We start from the raw sequence: 19,826 nt of genomic DNA, 5'->3' as shown, positions 1-19,826 counted from the left end.
GTCAATATGTTAACATTCAACTCATACAATCGTTAGTTTTTTAATGGAAAATGACGAGCTTAAAACATAATAAATAGTCGAATAACCATTTTATAACTTTTAATAATCGAGGAACTCAACAAAATAAATCCCTATAGTCGAGAACCATTTTGTAACTTTAAATAGTCAATAGACTTAATAAAACTACATCTTATAGTCAGGAGACCATTTGTATATTTTACCCTAATTTTCTTAATTTTTTTTGTCTTTCTGTATTTTTTTTGTTTTTAATTTTGATAAAATATAATAATAAGAAGATGAGATAATAAACGAGTAGAGTTCAGCTGATGAAGACAATAATGTCGAAGCTTGATGTATGTATGAATGCATGGTATGAATTCAGACTTTCATTTAATCTCCACCCCATCCAAGCTGACTCAAACCCAAATCTATAAAACCCGTCAGATTTGAAACTTATGCCCATCCCCATACTTAAATGATCAATTTGTAACATTTTATACTCAGGTGACCCAAGTGTACAAAAACTGCTAAAAGCAAGACAAATTTTAAAAAAACAAAAACAAAAACCAAAACCGTTAACAACATATATCATATACTTTCAATTTTAGTCTATTATCACAATGTGCAATACTTCACTTGAAACAAGTCACGAATTGTTACCTTCAAAAGTATGAACCCTACATCCTCTGCGGATATTAAATATATATCCATGGGTTTATAGAAAATAAATAAATAAGTAAAAGAATGGGTACGAACAGAATGGCTACCATATTTATCCATGATGCAACGCTGTTGAACCAGATAGGAAGACCAGAGGATTGCCGATCTCACTATAAAATGGTTCCGAGTAGCCATATATGTAGGAGAAGACAGTAGGTGATGAGGCCAAGCCTCGCTCGGGGACGACTGCTTAGAACTTGGCCACTGGATACCCTGTAACATACGAAAACATGTACAAAAGATTAAAATGCATATGATAAGCACTAGACAGCACTTGAATATTCACTCCGGGGAAAACAAAATTTCCCTTTCCATGTGATAATTTGGGTAGAGATTTACCATAATCCGTCGACTCGGTCTGCAATCAACTTTCCTTGCTTTGGGACTAGACCAGATGTGTTGAGGGACTTGAACAAATGACCTGTCAAAAAAACAAAGGACAGCTGCTTGAGTTCTGCAATTCAGAGATTTGTACTCATTAGATGTAATTCTATATATATGAGAATGCCAACCTTTCTGTTCATCAGTTTCCTCACTGTTGATCAAGCGAACAGATTCCGGTTCAATATTAAGTGCAAGATGATCTGTTGATCCTTTCCGCATACTTCGGACGTGCGGAGCTAAGGGCGCAGGAGGCATTGTGTTCTTTCCATATGATACCTGTAAAAGCATCTAAAGGTAATTAGAGTTCGTAAGAACATAGTTTAAGAGTGTTTTATGTACAAAAGAGCCTCGAAGAATAGGATTGGAAATTGGAAATCCGGCATTCAACTTTAAATGAGAGTGGCGCTTCAAATTTATGAAATACAAGTGTTTCTTTTTCGGAGCAACGTGATCAACTTCATTGTAAAGCTAAGCACTTATTTGACAGTACAACATGTTGCATGATCATCTTCTCTGAATCCACAGACTAGTTCAAATATTGTCCATGCCATTTCATAAAACAAGCATAGCACAAAAGGCTTTCCTTAATTCACCTTCCTCGATATTTACACACAGTTTCAATGGAGAATCATGCTCAATTCCTCTACAGTCACGAAGAAATCTCAACAAACATCACTGGAAAATGCTCCAATAATATGCAGACACACACAATATAAGCGAAGTGAAGGATCAAAGATTAGGGTCATGAAAGTTTCACTATATAGTCATAAGACCGTGAGGTCAGAGAAATAAATCTGTCAAAGAAATGGTACAGCAATAATGAAGCAGATTCGTTAACAAAAAGGGGATCTAGTGCATTTTCCTAGAACTAAAGGACCATCCATGTGATTAAATTTTGAACCTGCCGGTAAGAGAAAATCAGAGGTCTATTTTGATTTTAATTGCCACACATAAAGTATATCTTCTAAGAAGAATTATCCTTAAACGAAAACTCATCCCAACTCTTCATTTTATATGCATGTTTTCAGAACTTCTTACACAGTTAGATTCTACAAAATTGAAGTGAAAATAATAACTCAAATGCTAATTAACCAAAACAAGCTAATTGTACATGCATCAAATCATACAGTTCAGTGACAAGACCAAGTTAATAAAATGAATTACTTATGGAAAAGTGCAAAAAATTACTTACCGGGTCTTCAATTTCAGATATTTCTGATCCAGTGGATGCAGAAGGTGCTTCAAAGATGCCCCTTTCCTGGACATTCTCAGGCAGAATAGTCTTACCCTGTATGTAATCTTCAAGTAACTTAACCTTAGTTGACAATTCATTCATGACCTGTTGGCTTAAGGCCAATTTGGTACCAAGTTCCTCTGCTTTAGATTTTGAATTTTCAGCCTCCAACAGCAGGCTGTTAACTTGCTTTTCTAATACAAGCAAAAGAGTTTTCGTACCAACAGGATTTTGGCCTTCAATAAACTCTTTACCTCCCAAGATGACAATAATCTTTTCCAAACCAAATGTAACCTCAAACAGCTCCGTTTTCATCTGTTCCAAGTCTGTCTTATTCGTAACATGTGTTTCTATTTCTTCTTTAAGATGCTCAATTTCAAAATTCTGTCTTGAAAACGTACACTGTAGTTCTTCCTTCTCAGAAGATAGCAAATATAATTGATTCTGCAAATCAGTGAAACTACCAATAACAGAAAACAGTTTCTTAACATCAGCAGAGCAACGGGGTTCCAGGCTGTCGGACTCCACAAGAGGAATTTCAATCCCAACTAACTTTTTCAACAGAATTCTTGTTTGATATGCTGACAGAAGAGGCTCTTCAGCTTCTACAACAATTAAAAAAAATCAACTTAATATGGAGTATTGACAATTAAACATCAAGACCACAAGAATAACCGAGTGAGAGGAAAACGTTACCTTTTTCTTTCATTAACAAGCTATTGTATGATGACAAAAGTTCTTCCTCTTTTTCTTTCCATCCGTCTTCTTTTGCTTGATATTCCTCTATCGTCACCCTCGCTTCTCTGCAAGAATCTTCCAACACACCTACATCACTCTCCAACTTTAAAACCCTGCATTGGGATACATCTCTCTCTTTAATTGCTTTCTGTAACTCTATTTCTGTATTGTTTTTACCAATTTCCATCTCCTTTTTCTCTTCAGCAAGTTGGGACAAATCATCCTTCGCAATAGCCAATGACTCTTCAAGTAATTTCATAGTTGCTTGGGCCTCTGTTAACTTGCCAGCCAGGATGCTAGCCTTTGCTAACTTGCCAGCCCAGATGCTAGCCTCTTCCTTTACTTCCCTCAACTCTTGTTCAATCTGTATCTTGGTAGTCTGACAACAATCAATAGTTGCTTGGGCTTCTGCTAACTTGCCAACCAGGATGCTAGCCTCTTCCTTTACTTTCTGCAACTCTTGTTCAGTCTGTGTCTTAGAAGTCTGACAATAATCAATAGTCGCTTGGGCCTCTGCTAACTTTCCAGCCAGGGTGCTAGCCTCTTCTTTTACTTCCCTCAACTCTTGTTCAATCCGTATCTTGGAAGTCTGACAATCATCGATATACCCAGCAAGCAAGTTCAACTTCTCTACAGGCTCTAGTAATGCCGAGTCAACTGGAAGAAAAATGCGATCGATAGATTCAATTACCCTTTGTAATTTGCCATTGCTCTCAAAAAAGAACTTCTCAAGTTGATCCTTTTCCTCTTTCATAGATGCAAGGTTTCTCTCCAACTTTGGGATGCGCTCTAAATCAGCAGACAAAGTACTGATCTGCCCTGTGAACTCAGCAACTCTAGACTCTTCCTGTTGTAACTCAAGCCTCAGCTTCTCAATTTCCGACTTCTTTTCCTCGAGAAGAACTTTCAATTTATCCCGATCTTGAACCAATCCCTTGCCTTTCTTAACTGCCATTGATAACTTCTCCCTCAACAGACCAGATTTCTCCTCTGACTGTTCAAGATCTTTTTGTAGAACATCTTTCTCCTCCTTCAATGCAAAGAGTTCCTGAGAAGTTACTTGGAACTGATTTGACAGATCATTCAGTGTTGACCTCAACAACATATCTTCTTCCAGTATTTCCTCAAAAAGCATCAACTTCAGATCCCTAACATACAGAAGACTCTGAAAATTTTCAAAAAGTTCTGGATCCACAAAAGGAATCTCCAATGATGCACTTGTTTGTTCCTTTATCTTCTTTAAGCACCTATCTATCAACATGGGTAGATTAGAAGAAGTCTCTTCAATCCCTTCTTGACCCCCCATCACTATTCCAGAACCTTCAACCAACAACTGGATCATCTGATCTTTCTCTGATGAAAGTTGCTGGACCTTCTCAACTACTTTTTCATATTTACTAGTGAGATTGTCCAACTCCTTTTGATCATATTCTTGTTTATTCTTGGTCATACTTTTCACCTCATCCTCTGTGGCCTGTAATTTTCTTAACAGGGCTGCTAATGACTCATCCAGGAAGCTCGAAAAACCTTCAAACCTATCTGCAAGGAGTTTGTTTCGGAATTGAAACACTTCAGTAATCCTTCTAAAACATGAAGAAACATCATCAGCATTTATTGCATTTGCTTCGACTTTCTCCATCTCAATATTTAAAGTATTATCAGTATCATCAGAGAATTGTCTCAGCAGACTAGCAATATCCTGTGAAGGAAAAAAGGAAGAAACAATTAAAAAGAGTAACAAATTCTTTACTCATCCAGGAAATTATGGAAAGATGGTGATTCCCTGTCCAGAAGGCAACAGGCTAAAGAAAAAGGAAAATTCTGCATCACCTCTATGAGGGGGTAACCTTGCAGCAGTTCCAAATCATTGTCAAATAAATGCTCCCTAGTGTTTTTAATGGTAAGGTCCAAATCTTTAAGGCGCGCCAAGTTCCTATCAAAGCATTGATTCATTGTAGACAACAAACTTTGGTCTTTGGCAAGCATTTGAAGATTGTTAAGATGACCAATCAACTCTGTGGATCTGCTAGCTAAGCTGCCACTGCTTCTAGCCAGCTCTTCCATGCACACATTCAGTTTGGAATTAAGGGTTGATACCTCCTGATCAGCAGTTATTTTTTCGTCTAGAAGTGCAGAAAAGTCATTTTCTGCCCTAACCAATGCATCTTCTAGTGATTTAATGGCTTTGCCAGCATCTGTCAGCTGGTTAGTCTGGGATTCGATTTCATATTTCAGTTTTTTCAGCTCATTGTTCAAGTTGGTTATTTCCGCATGTGCCTTGTTGCTTTGTTCAGTTAGTGAATTAACCGTCATCTCTGACAGAGAAAGTGCATTTTCAAGTGACTTTATAGTGTTATATGCCTCTGTGAGTCTGCTGGTCTGACAAGTAACTTCCTCTCTCGCTTTCTCCACTTCCATCTCTGAAGCAGCTTTGCTACCTTGAACCTCCTCTTTCTCACTGATTAGTATTGAATTTTTATTTTCTGCAAGTGACAACGCCTCTTCAAGCGACTTTCTAGCCTCGCAAGCCTCAGCAAACTTGTTAGTTAGCGAATCAATAGTTTCTTGGGCCTCTGCTAACTTCACAGCCAGGGTGCTAGTCTCTTCCTTTACTTCCCCCAACTCTAGTTCGGTCTCTGTCTTGGCAGTCTGGCAATCATCAATATACCCAACAAGCAAGTTTAGCTTCTCTATAGGCTCTAGAAATGCTGTGTCAACTGGAATAACAATGCGATCAATAGATTCAACTACCCTTTGCAATTTGCTATTGCTCTCGAACAATAAATTCTCAAGTTGATCATTTTCCTCTTTCATGGATGCAAGGCTGCTCTCCATCTTTGGGACGCGCTCTAAATCAGCAGACAAGGTACTCATCTGCCCTGTGCACTCAGCAACTCTAGACTCTTCCTGTTGTAACTCAAGCCTCAGCTTCTGAATTTCTGACTTCTTTTCCTCCAGAAGAACTTTCAAGTTTTCCCTCTCTTGCACCAATAACTTTCCTTTTTTAACCGCCATTGTTAACTTCTCCCTCAACAGACCAGATTTCTCCTCTGATCGTTCTAGATCTTTTTGCAAGACATCTTTGTCCTCCTTCAATGCAAAAAGTTCCTGAGAAGTTACTTTGAACAGATTCGACAGATCATTCAGTTGTGACCTCACCAGCATATCTTCTTCTAGTAATTCCTTATAAAGCATCGACTCCAGATCCCTAACATACAAAAGAAATTGATATTTGTCCAATGGTTCTGTATCCACAAAAGGAATCTCCACAGATGGACTTGTTTGTTCTTGTATCTTCTCTAAGAATCTATCAATTAACATGGGTAGATTAGAATATGTCTCTTCAATCCCATCTTGATCCACCATCACTTTTCTGGAACCCTCTACCAACAACCGAATCATCTGATCTTTCTCTGATGAAAGTTGATGGACCTTCTCAACTACATTTTCATATTTATTCGTGAGATCGTCCAACTCCTTTTGGATTTTATCCTTCTCAGTTAGTTCTGCAGCAAGTGAATCACTTAAATGATCCTTGTCCAATGCTACGTGTTCTGCCCTTGCAACAATTTCATCGTTTTTAATTCTGAGTTGATCAAATTCTTCCTTAATGCAGTCCTTCTCTTGTTGTACAGTCAAAATTAAAGCACTCAATTTATCTATCTCATCACTTGCAACTTCCTTTGTTGTGCACAATTCATTTTGTAACATATTTATTTCATCTTTAGCTCGGTAAAAAGATTCCTTAAGCCAAGCCAAGCGAGAATCTAAATCAGGAAAGGAGATATTTTCAGGTAAATCAATTGCACAAATGGTATCTTTCAATCTGTAGAAGTCCAATGAAACACCCTTCAATTCATTTCTTTCATTAGCAAGCCATCTAACTCTTCCAACAATATCCACTGATTGAAGTTCCTCAGGTACGTCAAGATGAGATAGGATGTGTTCAAACGTCTCAAGAATCAAGGTCTTTTGCGAGAGTGATTCTTGCAATGATGCAACCAAGTTTTCACTTTTCACCAGCTCTTCCTTATGTAAATCAGCAGCCTCTAGGGCATTAGTCTTCTCTCGCAATTCGGCCAGACAGTTATCAAGCTCATTTGTTTTATCAGCCATAGACTGTTTCAGAACATCCCGCTGATGAACCAATGCCTTCCCTTTAGTCACGGCTAAATTCAGCTTTTCTTTAGCGTTAGCACACTTTGTCTTTTCCTGTTCAACCTCCGTCTTCATATTTTCAAGCTCTGAATTCAGAGTCTCCACTGTTGATTTTTCATTTTCAACTTGTTCAAGCAATTTCCTATTTTCATCTTCCAAAAGACCTATTTTTTCAATCAGCTCTGCTTCCTTCCTCCTCAACTCAAATACCTCATCACGGGCCGCAACAAATACAGTCCCAAACTCCTGCACACCAAAATCATGCTCAGCCTTTGTCAAACACTGCCCAAGTTGGTTAACTTCAATAAGAAATTGGTTATACTTCTCCATTAATGCCAATGTGCTTTTCTCAACAAGATCAATCTGATCTCCACCAGAATCACCTGAAATATCTCCTTGATCAACAACTGACCCAAGAGCAGCCAAAATCCTCTCCATTACACCCTCACATTTCCAGTGCTTCTCTGCATAAACCTCCTCAGCTTCAGCTACAAAACTCGTAACCGTAGCATTCAGCCCTTCAATCTCTTTATCCTTTATATGAACCTCCCTTGCAAGCACCTCCATTTCTTCCTGCATACACTAAATCCCTAAGCATCATTTTGAAAACATAAAAATCATTGACCCATATCTAGACAAATCTACTAAACCTTGTATTTGACTTCAAGTTTCTCTTTTTCATCAACTGCCTGCTCAAGTGAAGCTTGCAAGCGCTCTATTTCATTGACAAAGCGATTGCTATCATTATTGTGCATTTTTTTAAACTGATTAGCTACTTCCTTCTGTTTTTCCTCCAAATGGATGGCGCTCGGACTGGCATTCGCCGATTTTGGATTCGGAGTTCCACCTTCCTTATTATCATTCAACTCATCCGGAGCATCCACAAACAGATCTTCTCTGCTATCAACATGAAGCATCTCTTCCTAAATTGATTTTTTGAAACAAAAAAAAACGTAATTAAAGATTTTTCCTATCAACAATGATAAGAATAAAAGGAAAACAAAACTGAGATTTCAAATTGTAAAAAAAAAAAGGAAACCTGATCAGACGAAGATTGAGGTCGATTATCAGCTCCAGAATTTTCCGTATCGTGAAATTCAGACATTTTTTCTATTTCCTACTCGTCATATAAATTCATAATAATCAAAGCACGTTCCTTCTTCAATAACACTAATCAAACGTGAAATAAAAAATACAGCAACAAACAAACAAATTAATAAAAAAACCTAGAAATCAAGGTGTGAATGGATTTGACCTGGATTTACGGTAGATTGATGCGCTGATTAGATTCCGGTGGAGCTTCGATTCCAAGGAGAATTTATCAAATGGAGTAATTTCCTTTTGTGATTTTTGTTTCTTATGATTTTGTTTTGGTACTTGGCCTTACTCTGTCGTTTTTCGTTGATGATGAGTATGCATGATGACGAGTTATGGCTCCAATTAGATGCAAACGTCTAGTCTCGCCATTGTCAATGATTCATTTCCAAACATCTCCCTTTTTTCTCCTCTCTTCATTTTTGTTGTTGCTGAAGGAATCCTCTCTTCATATTATCTGAACTAAATTGGGTCCTATTTGGAAGGGGAAATTAAATTGTAATTCATTGAGTTATGATCAAATAATCATTTTAGCTGTTAAATTTTCAATAATTATACAATAAACACTAGATTTATTGAATATTTACAAAATTCTCATTACAATGTTATAATAATTGTATTTTTTTATAATTTTAATTATTATTTTATAATATTTAGATACTATTTAATACTATTTTTTTTAATAATTTTATAAATATAATAATCATTTTATACTAATTTGTAAATCAAATAATTATTTTATTATTTTTAAAAGTTATATAATCATAATAATTATTTGAGCATAATTCAATTACATCCAGTGTAAACCCTTATTTAAAAAGATTAAAAAATAAAAATAATTTTAACTTGAATCAGTTTAGATCTCAGTGATTCTGATGCTGATTAATATATCTAAATTAAAAATTAGATTTTTTTTCATACTAATTTTTTTTCAAACTTATGTCTTTTTGTTTATATTAATATTACATAGTTATATTTATGAATTACATAAAATATAGTATATTAGGAAAATGTTATTGAGCTCGTAAAGTTCAACGTTCTTGTATTTTTTTCGATGTATCAATTTATCATAATTCAGTTAAAGTAACATTGTCATTGAGAGATTTTCAACACCTTCTATTCAGAGTACGATATTCGATTTATCTTAGTGAACATATGTATTCGTAAGATCTTAATGATATTTCAATATGTAACTCTACTATTAATTTGATGCATTGTATTTACATTATATTATAACGCAGCTCCGATTTTAAATAAATTTTTTATTTTATTTACATATTGATTTGATTTAGTATGAATATTTTGAAAGTATTTAGTCTGAATAATTATTTTTTTAATTTGATAGTCGTTCGATAGTCCAATATAACATCTTAAATTTATTGTATATTGCAGGTCAATTTTAGAATATCACATAATAAATTATCAGAGTTTAAAGAACAATAACATGAATCTTTGATGAACTCAAAACCCGAACCAAACATGTCATCACTTGGTTACAACTATTGTCAGCAGTAATGTCTAAGTAACAGGAGAACACATAAAGATCTTATTGAAATAATATTGCAAGGACGTAAATAAAATATTTTAAAGTTTAAAATCAATTTAAAATTAGATTTATAGTTTAAATATCTTTTGTATAATTAACTCAAAGTTATGGTATATATAAAATTATTTTAAATTACATACATAAAACAATATATGCATCCAATATACTAAAAATATTCTCTTTTTGTTTCATTTTTTCATAAAACTTTAATAAAAATACTTAAATGCTAAGAATTTAATACAATGATCCAATATATTACTTTAAGTAATAGTAAGAATTATGAATTTCATAAATCAATTAAAATAAATTTGATTTTCAATAAGAGTTGTATTTATTCTCTTACATTATTATTATTATTATTATTATTATTATTATTATTATTATTATTATTATTGGAAGGGAAGAAAAACAAAGAATAAAATTTGCTAAACCACAAACTCCTGTAAGCACCGGAGAACTCTACGTCATCCTAAAACCAATGACACTCCATGCAGTACCCCTTCCATGTATACTATATTAAGCAGGAACGATATGTATAAAAAAAACTCCGAATACACACAAACCTAAAGCAAGAAAAAATAAAAATAAATAAATATCGTCATTTGAAACATATAAAAACAAGACGATGATTTTAAAGCATGTCTTTGAGGCGTTATCTATTGCTTTCTACTTATCATTATCATTCCCCTGCGCACATTTCCATGATGTGAACCCGATTCCGGGCATCCCTGATCCACCTCCTATAAAGTTGGATTCCGGTTCCTTTTCGCATTCTGGTTCTATCTCGCATTCAAGTTCTGATGCAGCTTCCCATTCATTTTCGGGCTCGCAATCACTTTCGGCAAAACATGACGATGACAAGGGCTCTTCTTCTTCTGTATCACATTCAAGCTCAGTTTCTGGTGCATCCTCACATTCTAATTCAGATTCGCATTCTGCTTCTTTTCATCATTCTGGTTCTATTGAAAGTTCTGATACTCGTGCAAATTCTGATGATTCTAAAGGTTTAGGTTCTGTTGTGACTTCTAAGTCTTCAACAGGTTCCGGGGCTTCCGGTTCCTCTACAAGTTCTGGGATTTCTAAGGGTTCTACAAGTTCTGGGATTTCTAAGGGTTCTGGAACTACAACGGATGTTGATAACTCTAAAGGTTCCGGTTCTACTGTGACTTCTAACTCTTCATCAGGTTCCGGGGCTTCCGGTTCCACTACAAGTTCTGGTTCTTCATCAGGTTATGGGGTTTTTAAGGGTTCTGACAACTCCTCACAATCCGATTCTTCAAATCAAGGTGGTGTTATGGGTCATAGCTCTGCATCTTTCTCACATGCAGGTTCAGCTTCTAGCTCATCCTCACATTCCAGTTCAGCTTCACATTCCGCTTCTTTTCATCATTCTGGTTCTACTGAAAGTTCTGGTACTACTGCAAATTCTAATGATTCTAAAGGTTCTGGTGAATCATCAATATCTAGTTCAGCAAATCAAGGTGGTATTACGGGTCATGGCTCTTCATCTTTCTCACATTCAAGTTCAGCTTCTAGCTCATCCTTACATTCCGGTTCAGCTTCACATTCTGCTTCTTTAATCACTCTGGTTCTATTAAAGGTTCTGGAACTACAACGAATGTTGATGATTCTAAAGGTTCAGGCTCTACTGCAACTTCTAACTCTTCATCAGGTTCCGGGGCTTCCGGTTCCACTACAAGTTCTGGTTCTTCATCAGGTTATGGGGTTTCTAAGGGTTCTGACAATTCCTCACAATCCGATTCTTCAAATCAAGGTGGTGCTATGGGTCATAGCTCTGCATCTTTCTCCCATGCAGGTTCAGCTTCTAGCGCATCCTCCCATTCCAGTTCAGCTTCACATTCCGCTTCTTTTCATCACTCTGGTTCTATTGAAAGTTATGGTACTACTGCAAATTCTAATGATTCTAAAGGTTCTGGTGAATCATCACAATTTAGTTCAGCAAATCAAGGTGGTATTACGGGTCATGGCTCTTCATCTTTCTCACATTCAAGTTCAGCTTCTAGCACATCCTTGCATTCCGGTTCAGATTCACATTCTGCTTCTTTTAATCACTCTGGTTCTATTAAAGGTTCTGGAACTACAACGGATGTTGATAACTCTAAAGGTTCCGGTTCTACTGTGACTTCTAACTCTTCATCAGGTTCCGGGGCTTCCGGTTCCTCTACAAGTTCGGGTTCTTCACCAGGTTATGGGGTTTCTAAGGGTTCTGACAATTCCTCACAATCTGATTCTTCAAATCAAGGAGGTGCTATGGGTCATAGCTCTGTATCTTTCTCACATGCAGGTTCAGCTTCTAGCGCATCCTCGCATTCCAGTTCAGCTTCACATTCCGCTTCTTTTCATCATTCTGGTTCTATTGAAAGTTCTGGTACTACTGCAAATTCTAATGATTCTAAAGGTTCTGGTGAATCATCACAATCTAGTTCAGCAAATCAAGGTGGCATTACGGGTCAAGGCTCTTCATCTTTCTCACATTCAAGTTCAGCTTCTAGCTCATCCTTGCATTCCGGTTCAGCTTCACATTCTGCTTCTTTTAATCACTCTGGTTCTATTAAAGGTTCTGGAACTACAACGGATGTTGATGACTCTAAAGGTTCCGGTTCTACTGTGACTTCTAACTCTTCATCAGGTTCCGGGACTTCCGGTTCCTCTACAAGTTCTGGTTCTTCATCAGGTTATGGGGTTTCTAAGGGTTCTGACAATTCCTCACAATCTGATTCTTCAAATCAAGGAGGTGCTATGGGTCATAGCTCTGTATCTTTCTCACATGCAGGTTCAGCTTCTAGCGCATCCTCGCATTCCAGTTCAGCTTCACATTCCGCTTCTTTTCATCATTCTGGTTCTATTGAAAGTTCTGGTACTACTGCAAATTCTAATGATTCTAAAGGTTCTGGTGAATCATCACAATCTAGTTCAGCAAATCAAGGTGGCATTACGGGTCAAGGCTCTTCATCTTTCTCACATTCGAGTTCAGCTTCTAGCTCATCCTTGCATTCCGGTTCAGCTTCACATTCTGCTTCTTTTAATCACTCTGGTTCTATTAAAGGTTCTGGAACTACAACGGACGTTGATGACTCTAAAGGTTCCGGTTCTGCTGTGACTTCTAACTCTTCATCAGGTTCCGGGGCTTCCGGTTCCTCTACAAGTTCTGGTTCTTCATCAGGTAATGGGGTTTCTAAGAGTTCTAACAATTCCTCACAATCTGATTCTTCAAATCAAGGAGGTGCTATGGGTCATAGCTCTGCATCTTTCTCACATGCAGGTTCAGCTTCTAGCGCATCCTCACATTCCAGTTCAGCTTCACATTCAGCTTCTTTTCATCATTCTGGTTCTATTGAAGGTTCTGGCACTACTGCAAATTCTAATGATTTTAAAGGTTCTAGTTCAACAAATCAAGGTGGTATTACGGGTCATGGCTCTTCATCTTTCTCACATTTTGGCTCTTCCGCTGATTCTAACAAGTCTAATAATTCCGATTCTGCGACAATTTCTAAAGGTTCTAACTCTTCTATAGATTCAAACAATTCAATGGATTCCAATTCTACCGGGACTTCCCAATCTTCATTAGGTTTTGGGGTTTCGAATTCCTCCAAAAATTCTAATTCATCATTAACTTCTAGCGATTCTAAGGGTTATGGCTCATACTCACATACTAGTTCTGCAACTCATGATGGTGCTATTAGCCATGGCTCTTCATCTTCATCACATTCAAGTTCAGCTTCAGGACCATCCTCACATTCCAATTCATTTTCACATTCCGCTTCTTCTAAGGGTTCTGGCTCTTCCACAGATTCTAACAAGTCTAAGGAATCTAGTTCTGCTACGACTTATCACTCTTCATCAGGTTCTGGGGCTTCAAGTTCTGGTTCTTCATCAGGTTCTAGCGATTCTAAGGGTTCTGGCTTGTCTTCACATTCTGGTTCTACGAGTCACAGTGTTGCTGCAGGTCATGGTTCTTCATCTTTCTCACATTCAAGTGCAGCTTCTGGATCATCCTCACATTCAAGTGCAGCTGCTGGATCATCCTCACATTCCGGTTCATTTTCACATTCTACTTCTAAAGGTTCTGGCACTTTCGTAGATTCGAGCAAATCTAAGGATTCTGGTTCTGCTACGACTTATCACACTGCTTCAAGTTCCTCTTCAAGTTCTGGTTCTTCATCAGGTTCTAGCGATTCTAAGGGTTCTGGCTCGTCTTCACATTCTGGTTCTACGAGTCACAGTGTTGCTGCAGGTCATGGTTCTTCATCTTTCTCACATTCAAGTGCAGCTTCTGGATCATCCTCACATTCAAGTGCAGCTGCTGGATCATCCTCACATTCCGGTTCATTTTCACATTCTACTTCTAAAGGTTCTGGCTCTTTCGTAGATTCGAACAAATCTAAGGATTCTGGTTCTGCTACGACTTATCACTCTTCATCAGGTTCTGGGGCTTCAAGTTCTGGTTCTTCATCAGGTTCTAGCGATTCTAAGGGTTCTGGCTCGTCTTCACATTCTGGTTCTACGAGTCACAGTGTTGCTGCAGGTCATGGTTCTTCATCTTTCTCACATTCAAGTGCAGCTTCTGGATCATCCTCACATTCAAGTGCAGCTGCCGGTTCATTTTCACATTCTACTTCTAAAGGTTCTGGCTCCTTCGTAGATTCGAACAAATCTAAGGATTCTGGTTCTGCTACGACTTATCACTCTTCATCAGGTTCTGGGGCTTCAAGTTCCTCTTCAAGTTCTGGTTCTTCATCAGGTTCTAGAGATTCTAAGGGTTCTGGCTCGTCTTCACATTCTGGTTCTACGAGTCACAGTGTTGCTGCAGGTCATGGTTCTTCATCTTTCTCACATTCAAGTGCAGCTTCTGGATCATCCTCACATTCAAGTGCAGCTGCTGGATCATCCTCACATTCCGGTTCATTTTCACATTCTACTTCTAAAGGTTCTGGCACTTTCGTAGATTCGAACAAATCTAAGGATTCTGGTTCTGCTACGACTTCTCACTCTTCATCAGGTTCTGGGGCTTCAAGTTCTGGTTCTTCATCAGGTTCTAGCGATTCTAAGGGTTCTGGCTCGTCTTCACATTCTGGTTCTACGAGTCACAGTGTTGCTGCAGGTCATGGTTCTTCATCTTTCTCACATTCAAGTGCAGCTTCTGGATCATCCTCACATTCAAGTGCAGCTGCTGGATCATCCTCACATTCCGGTTCATTTTCACATTCTACTTCTAAAGGTTCTGGCTCTTTCGTAGATTCGAACAAATCTAAGGATTCTGGTTCTGCTACGACTGCTCACTCTTCATCAGGTTCTGGGGCTTCAAGTTCCTCTTCAAGTTCTGGTTCTTCATCAGGTTCTAGCGATTCTAAGGGTTCTGGCTCGTCTTCACATTCTGGTTCTACGAGTCACAGTGTTGCTGCAGGTCATGGTTCTTCATCTTTCTCACATTCAAGTGCAGCTTCTGGTTCATCCTCACATTCAAGTGCAGCTGCTGGATCATCCTCACATTCCGGTTCATTTTCACATTCTACTTCTAAAGGTTCTGGCTCTTTCGTAGATTCGAACAAATCTAAGGATTCTGGTTCTGCTACGACTTCTCACTCTTCATCAGGTTCTGGGGCTTCAAGTTCTGGTTCTTCATCAGGTTCTAGCGATTCTAAGGGTTCTGGCTCGTCTTCACATTCTGGTTCTACGAGTCACAGTGTTGCTGCAGGTCATGGTTCTTCATCTTTCTCACATTCAAGTGCAGCTTCTGGATCATCCTCACATTCCACTTCATTTTTACATTCTACTTCTAAAGGTTCTGTCTCTTCCGTAAATTCAAACAAGTCTTATTCCGGTTCTGCTACAACCTCTCACTCTTCATCAGGCTCCGGGGCTTCAAGTACTGGTTCCTCATCAGGTTCTAGTGATTCTAAGGGTTTTGGCCCGTCTTCACATTCCGGTTCTACAAGTCACAGTGTTGCTACGGGTCATGACTCTTCATCTTTCTCACATTCAAATGCAACTTCTAGATCATCCTCACATTTTGCTTCTTCTAAAAGTTTCGGCTCTTCATTGGGTTCTAGCACTTATAAGGGTTCAGGCACGTCCTCACATTCTAGTTCAACTTCTGGGTCATTGTCCCATTCCAGTTCATCTTCACACTCTGGTTCTTTTAACCATTTTGGTTCCTTTAATGATTCTGGTGCTTCTAACTCTGCCACAAACTCTGGTACGTACACAAGTTCATATTCGTTATCATGTTGTAAACATTCTAAGGATTCTAATAATTTGAATTGTACATCAGGTTCCGGTGATTCAAGCTCTTCCGCAAGTTCAAGTTCCGGTGATTCAACCTCTTCCACAGGTTCAAGTTCCAACAATTTTAAAGATTCACATGCTTTATCACATTCTGGTGATTCCAGTTCTTCCACAAGAACTGGTTCTTCTACATCTTCTAGTTCTACTATGGGCCCTTCCACAGTTGTTGGTTCTCCTATGGGTGATAGTTTTACAACTTCAGGCTCTTCCCCACACATTGGTTCTTCTGCAACATCTAGTCACTCTACAGCACAAAGCGGTTCTTTTGCGAGATCTAGTCACTCTGCGGCACAGATCGGTTCTTCTGTTATATCTAGTCACTCTGTCACACACAGCGGTTCTTCTGCAACATCCAGCAACTCTGCGGCACACACCGGTTCTTTTGCGACATCTGGATACTCTGCGGTACACACTGGTTCTTTGAGAGGCACCAATTCTTATGATGCTCAAGGTTCTACAAACTCTAGTTCTTCCGTAAGTTCTGATATTTCTACGGGTTATGACAAAAGCCAATTTGCTCATAGTTTCTCTAAGGTTTTTGCTTTTGGAGACTCGTACACCGACACCGGAAATGCCCAATCATTAGGCAGTATGAAAAGCTTTATGAGTGAATTCTTATCAGAAATTGATCAAGCCATGCACTCAAACCTCGAGTTTACTGGTAGATCAAGTAATGGTCGCTTGGTTATTGATTTTCTTTGTGATTCTCTCAACATATCTGTGTTGCCACCATTTGAAGTTGCTTCCAAGAACCCTGCTATCAAAGAAAACTGTGGCGTGAATTTCGCAGTCGGAGGTTCAACGTCTCTTTCGAGTGACTTTTTTAGTGCTCACAAGGTCTCCAACAACTTTGTGTGGCAAGGCACTCCATTAGGTTTCCAGACACAAATAGAATGGTTCAACCAGTTCTTCACAGAAAAAGCCTGCAATGGGAAAATCACAGAACAATGCAAAGCACAAATGGGAAACTACCTCATTTGGCTTGGACAAATTGGTGCAGATGACTTCGCCCGTGTTATCGGGTCTCCTGTTTCCTTGCGGTGGCTCACCGATATAACTCTCGACCAAATCTCCAAAATCCTCACGGTACTTGTATCTTGTCTGATATTATCAGGTTTAACATCAAACATCCTGAAATATGAATTTGAAACTTCATTTTTTGTTGTTGCAGACGGTGTTGGATAGTGGTGCGAAGTTCATCGTGGTTCAAGGACTACCACCGGTGGGGTGTTGGCCATTAGCCAAGTTATTAGCTCCCCATTTTGCCAAGGACAACATGGGGTGTTCCGAGGTTATCAATAAAGCAATAATGGCTCACAATGATCTCTTACAGAAGACACTGGAAGAATTCCAGAAAATACATCCCTCCGCCATAATCGCATACGCCGACTATTACAACGCGTTCAAGACAATCATGGGAAACCTCACTGGGTTTGGTTTTTCAAACGGAGTCGACACATGCTGCGGCATCGGGGGTGGACTCAACTTTAACTTGGACATTCTATGCGGCATGCCTGGCACCAAGACTTGCAGCAACCCCAATAATTACATTCATTGGGATGGAGTTCATCTTACAGAAGCAATGCATAAACAAATTACTCGTCTCTTCCTCCAGGACGGCTTCTGCAAACCACCTTTCGCCGACCTCGTCAACAAGCATCGTAGCTTACTTCAATCCTCTCATCCATAGGCTCACTTCACTATTGTATTTACATTTTGTGAATAAAATAGTCCTTAGACATCCCTTCTTCACATTGGTGAAGCAAGAGTGATGTATCATAGTCTTCAAGATGTAATAAATATGTATCATTCTACACTTAATTAGATGATACGGTGGCGGCTTTTCTCGCCCTTTCTTATTATACTTACACAAAGACTAGAACCTAAGATATTGCTTAAGCGATATCAAGTAGTTTACAACTTGAACCTATCTCGTTAGTTAAATTTTACTTTTAATTCTAATGAAGATATAAATATTAAAAAATATAATTAATTTAAAATTTGACTTGTTTAAGATTTAATCACTTAATTTATATAAATTTACATATTCATCACCAACAACACCAAAAACCAACACCCGAGGACCACTGTTTATCGTCGAAAACCAGTTTTAATTGCCGAAAAATCTATACTTCATGATCTTGGTTTATGAGCTTCAACAATTCATTATTTTCTGGTTCACTTCATTTCTGTTTGGACTCTCCTTTGAGCACCTCGACAACTTCACTCATGGTAGGTTTTCGACGATAAATAGTGGTAAATAGTGGTCGTCGGATGTTGGTTTTTAATGTTACATTTGATGATGAATCTATAAATTTATATAAATTAAGTGTTTGGATCTTAAACAAAATAAATATTAAATTACTTATGTTTTATAATAGTGTCATTTTGTAACGATTCTCCCAGTTCTTCGATGACTTCTGGGGAAGCTTAAAATCTGTTTGAACATGATCCACCTCCCCTTCCCTCTTAATCCCACCAATCAAAATCCATGGAATACCAAATCCTTTGTTCAGCTAAAACAAAGACCCTTTGTTAAGCATCAAGCAACATATCAGAAACTCAGCCCAAACATTGCAAAAATTCAAGCTTTCCGGCTTGAAGATCAAAACCCAGTAAGGACAAACTCACCCAAAACTAAAAATCATCAGCACAGCCTTCTCTGTTCTTCCACCAATGAAAGCAACAGAGGAAATGAACAAGAACAAACCAAGTAAATACCAGGATATTCCATGTTTCAAATTATCTATATAAGCTGAATTGAAACAATCAAAGCACTCTATACAATATAGAAAGTTTATTTTCCTTCCCTTTTTTTCATTAATTAAAGAAAAACAAACACATGCAGAAAAATGCAGATATAAATAACGGAGAATTAGAAAGAAAAGAAGGCTGCAAGAAAATTATCTGCAAAGGTTTCCATCTTGGTTTGGTAGCTGTGATTTGTTGACTGTGTTCTCAGTCATTCTTCCTTCATTGACTTCTCAATCTCTGCAAAAAAAAATTCATTTTCTCTACTCATTTCGTGGACTTAGTCTGTTGTAGTCAAAGGTAAAATCTGAAACAGAAACCAGAAAATCCAAAACCAGCGCCTTCTACGACGTCGTCGTCCTTCGTTTTTCGTTTTCATTAACTACCGTACACTCGTTCAGTGCTGTGCTGTTTTCCTCTTAAATGGATTCTTTAACGAGAAAATTGAGGTTCTGTCGACAGTCGGACGATAATTGTTCTGTCGATTTAAGTGTCATTAAAGTGACTTAACTCTAAAAAGATATAGGGTAAATTACGTGTTTAATATCTAAACTATCAATTTTAATTCATTTTAATATATAAACTTTAGCTTAATTTTTGTTTAGTATCTAAACTCTAAAAATATATAAGGTAAATCATACCTAACGTTTAGTTTTTATTTCGTTTTAGTATCTCTCCGTTAAAAACTTTACAAATGATTTGCACGTGACGCCTTTTTTATAGATAAATTACATCATTCATCAATCAATTATCTTTTCACTCATAAATTAGTCACTAAATTTTATTTTATTTTAATTTAATTACTTAATTTTCAAATTACTCCTAATTTAATCACTCTAACTTTCAATTTAATTTTTAATTTTGTATTAATAAAATAATAATAATAATAAATGT

At 37.6% G+C, this 19,826-nt stretch overlaps 4 protein-coding genes across 6 annotated transcripts; 2 read left to right on the top strand and 2 right to left on the bottom strand.

The window, feature by feature from the left end:
- Positions 1 to 552: 552 nt before the first annotated feature.
- On the bottom strand, positions 553 to 8,755 carry LOC120145727 (GRIP and coiled-coil domain-containing protein 2-like). 2 transcript variants are annotated; one of them, XM_039159481.1, is made up of 9 exons: positions 8,490 to 8,755; positions 8,274 to 8,351; positions 7,885 to 8,157; positions 4,907 to 7,807; positions 3,035 to 4,775; positions 2,297 to 2,943; positions 1,233 to 1,380; positions 1,060 to 1,141; positions 553 to 933 (listed from the first exon to the last, which is right to left on the bottom strand). In XM_039159481.1, exons 2-9 carry the CDS (start codon positions 8,337 to 8,339, stop codon positions 831 to 833), a joined length of 5,961 nt encoding a protein of 1,986 aa, XP_039015412.1. In that variant the 5' UTR covers positions 8,340 to 8,351; positions 8,490 to 8,755; the 3' UTR covers positions 553 to 830. The 2 variants fall into 2 exon arrangements, with proteins under 2 accessions (XP_039015412.1, XP_039015413.1); XM_039159482.1 differs by lacking the exon at positions 8,490 to 8,755 and having other exon boundaries at positions 7,897 to 8,157; positions 8,274 to 8,402.
- Positions 8,756 to 10,500: 1,745 nt separating this feature from the next.
- On the top strand, positions 10,501 to 15,247 carry LOC120145432 (serine-rich adhesin for platelets-like). The gene is made up of 4 exons (XM_039159258.1): positions 10,501 to 11,428; positions 11,476 to 12,387; positions 13,621 to 15,194; positions 15,239 to 15,247. Exons 1-4 carry the CDS (start codon positions 10,501 to 10,503, stop codon positions 15,245 to 15,247), a joined length of 3,423 nt encoding a protein of 1,140 aa, XP_039015189.1.
- LOC120145161 lies at positions 11,134 to 16,856 on the bottom strand. Of its 2 annotated transcripts, none has more exons than XM_039159053.1 (2): positions 15,671 to 16,856; positions 11,134 to 11,272 (listed from the first exon to the last, which is right to left on the bottom strand). In XM_039159053.1, exon 1 carries the CDS (start codon positions 16,397 to 16,399, stop codon positions 15,950 to 15,952), a length of 450 nt encoding a protein of 149 aa, XP_039014984.1. In that variant the 5' UTR covers positions 16,400 to 16,856; the 3' UTR covers positions 11,134 to 11,272; positions 15,671 to 15,949. The 2 variants fall into 2 exon arrangements, with proteins under 2 accessions (XP_039014984.1, XP_039014983.1); XM_039159052.1 differs by lacking the exon at positions 11,134 to 11,272 and adding an exon at positions 12,974 to 13,227.
- LOC120145431 (GDSL esterase/lipase At3g48460-like) lies at positions 16,554 to 17,875 on the top strand (the record flags this gene model as incomplete). Its single annotated transcript, XM_039159257.1, has 2 exons — positions 16,554 to 17,267; positions 17,353 to 17,875. Coding segments are annotated over 2 exons (1,233 nt in total), but the record flags the coding sequence as incomplete, so codon positions are not given.
- Positions 17,876 to 19,826: the final 1,951 nt, after the last annotated feature.

Source organism: Hibiscus syriacus, unplaced genomic scaffold (genome assembly GCF_006381635.1).
Source record: "Hibiscus syriacus cultivar Baekdansim isolate YM2019G1 unplaced genomic scaffold, ASM638163v2 tig00110893_pilon, whole genome shotgun sequence".
NCBI classification, from domain to species: domain Eukaryota; kingdom Viridiplantae; phylum Streptophyta; class Magnoliopsida; order Malvales; family Malvaceae; genus Hibiscus; species Hibiscus syriacus.
The sequence above is the reverse complement of the archived record's forward strand: the minus strand, read 5'-3'. Positions and strand labels throughout refer to the sequence as shown.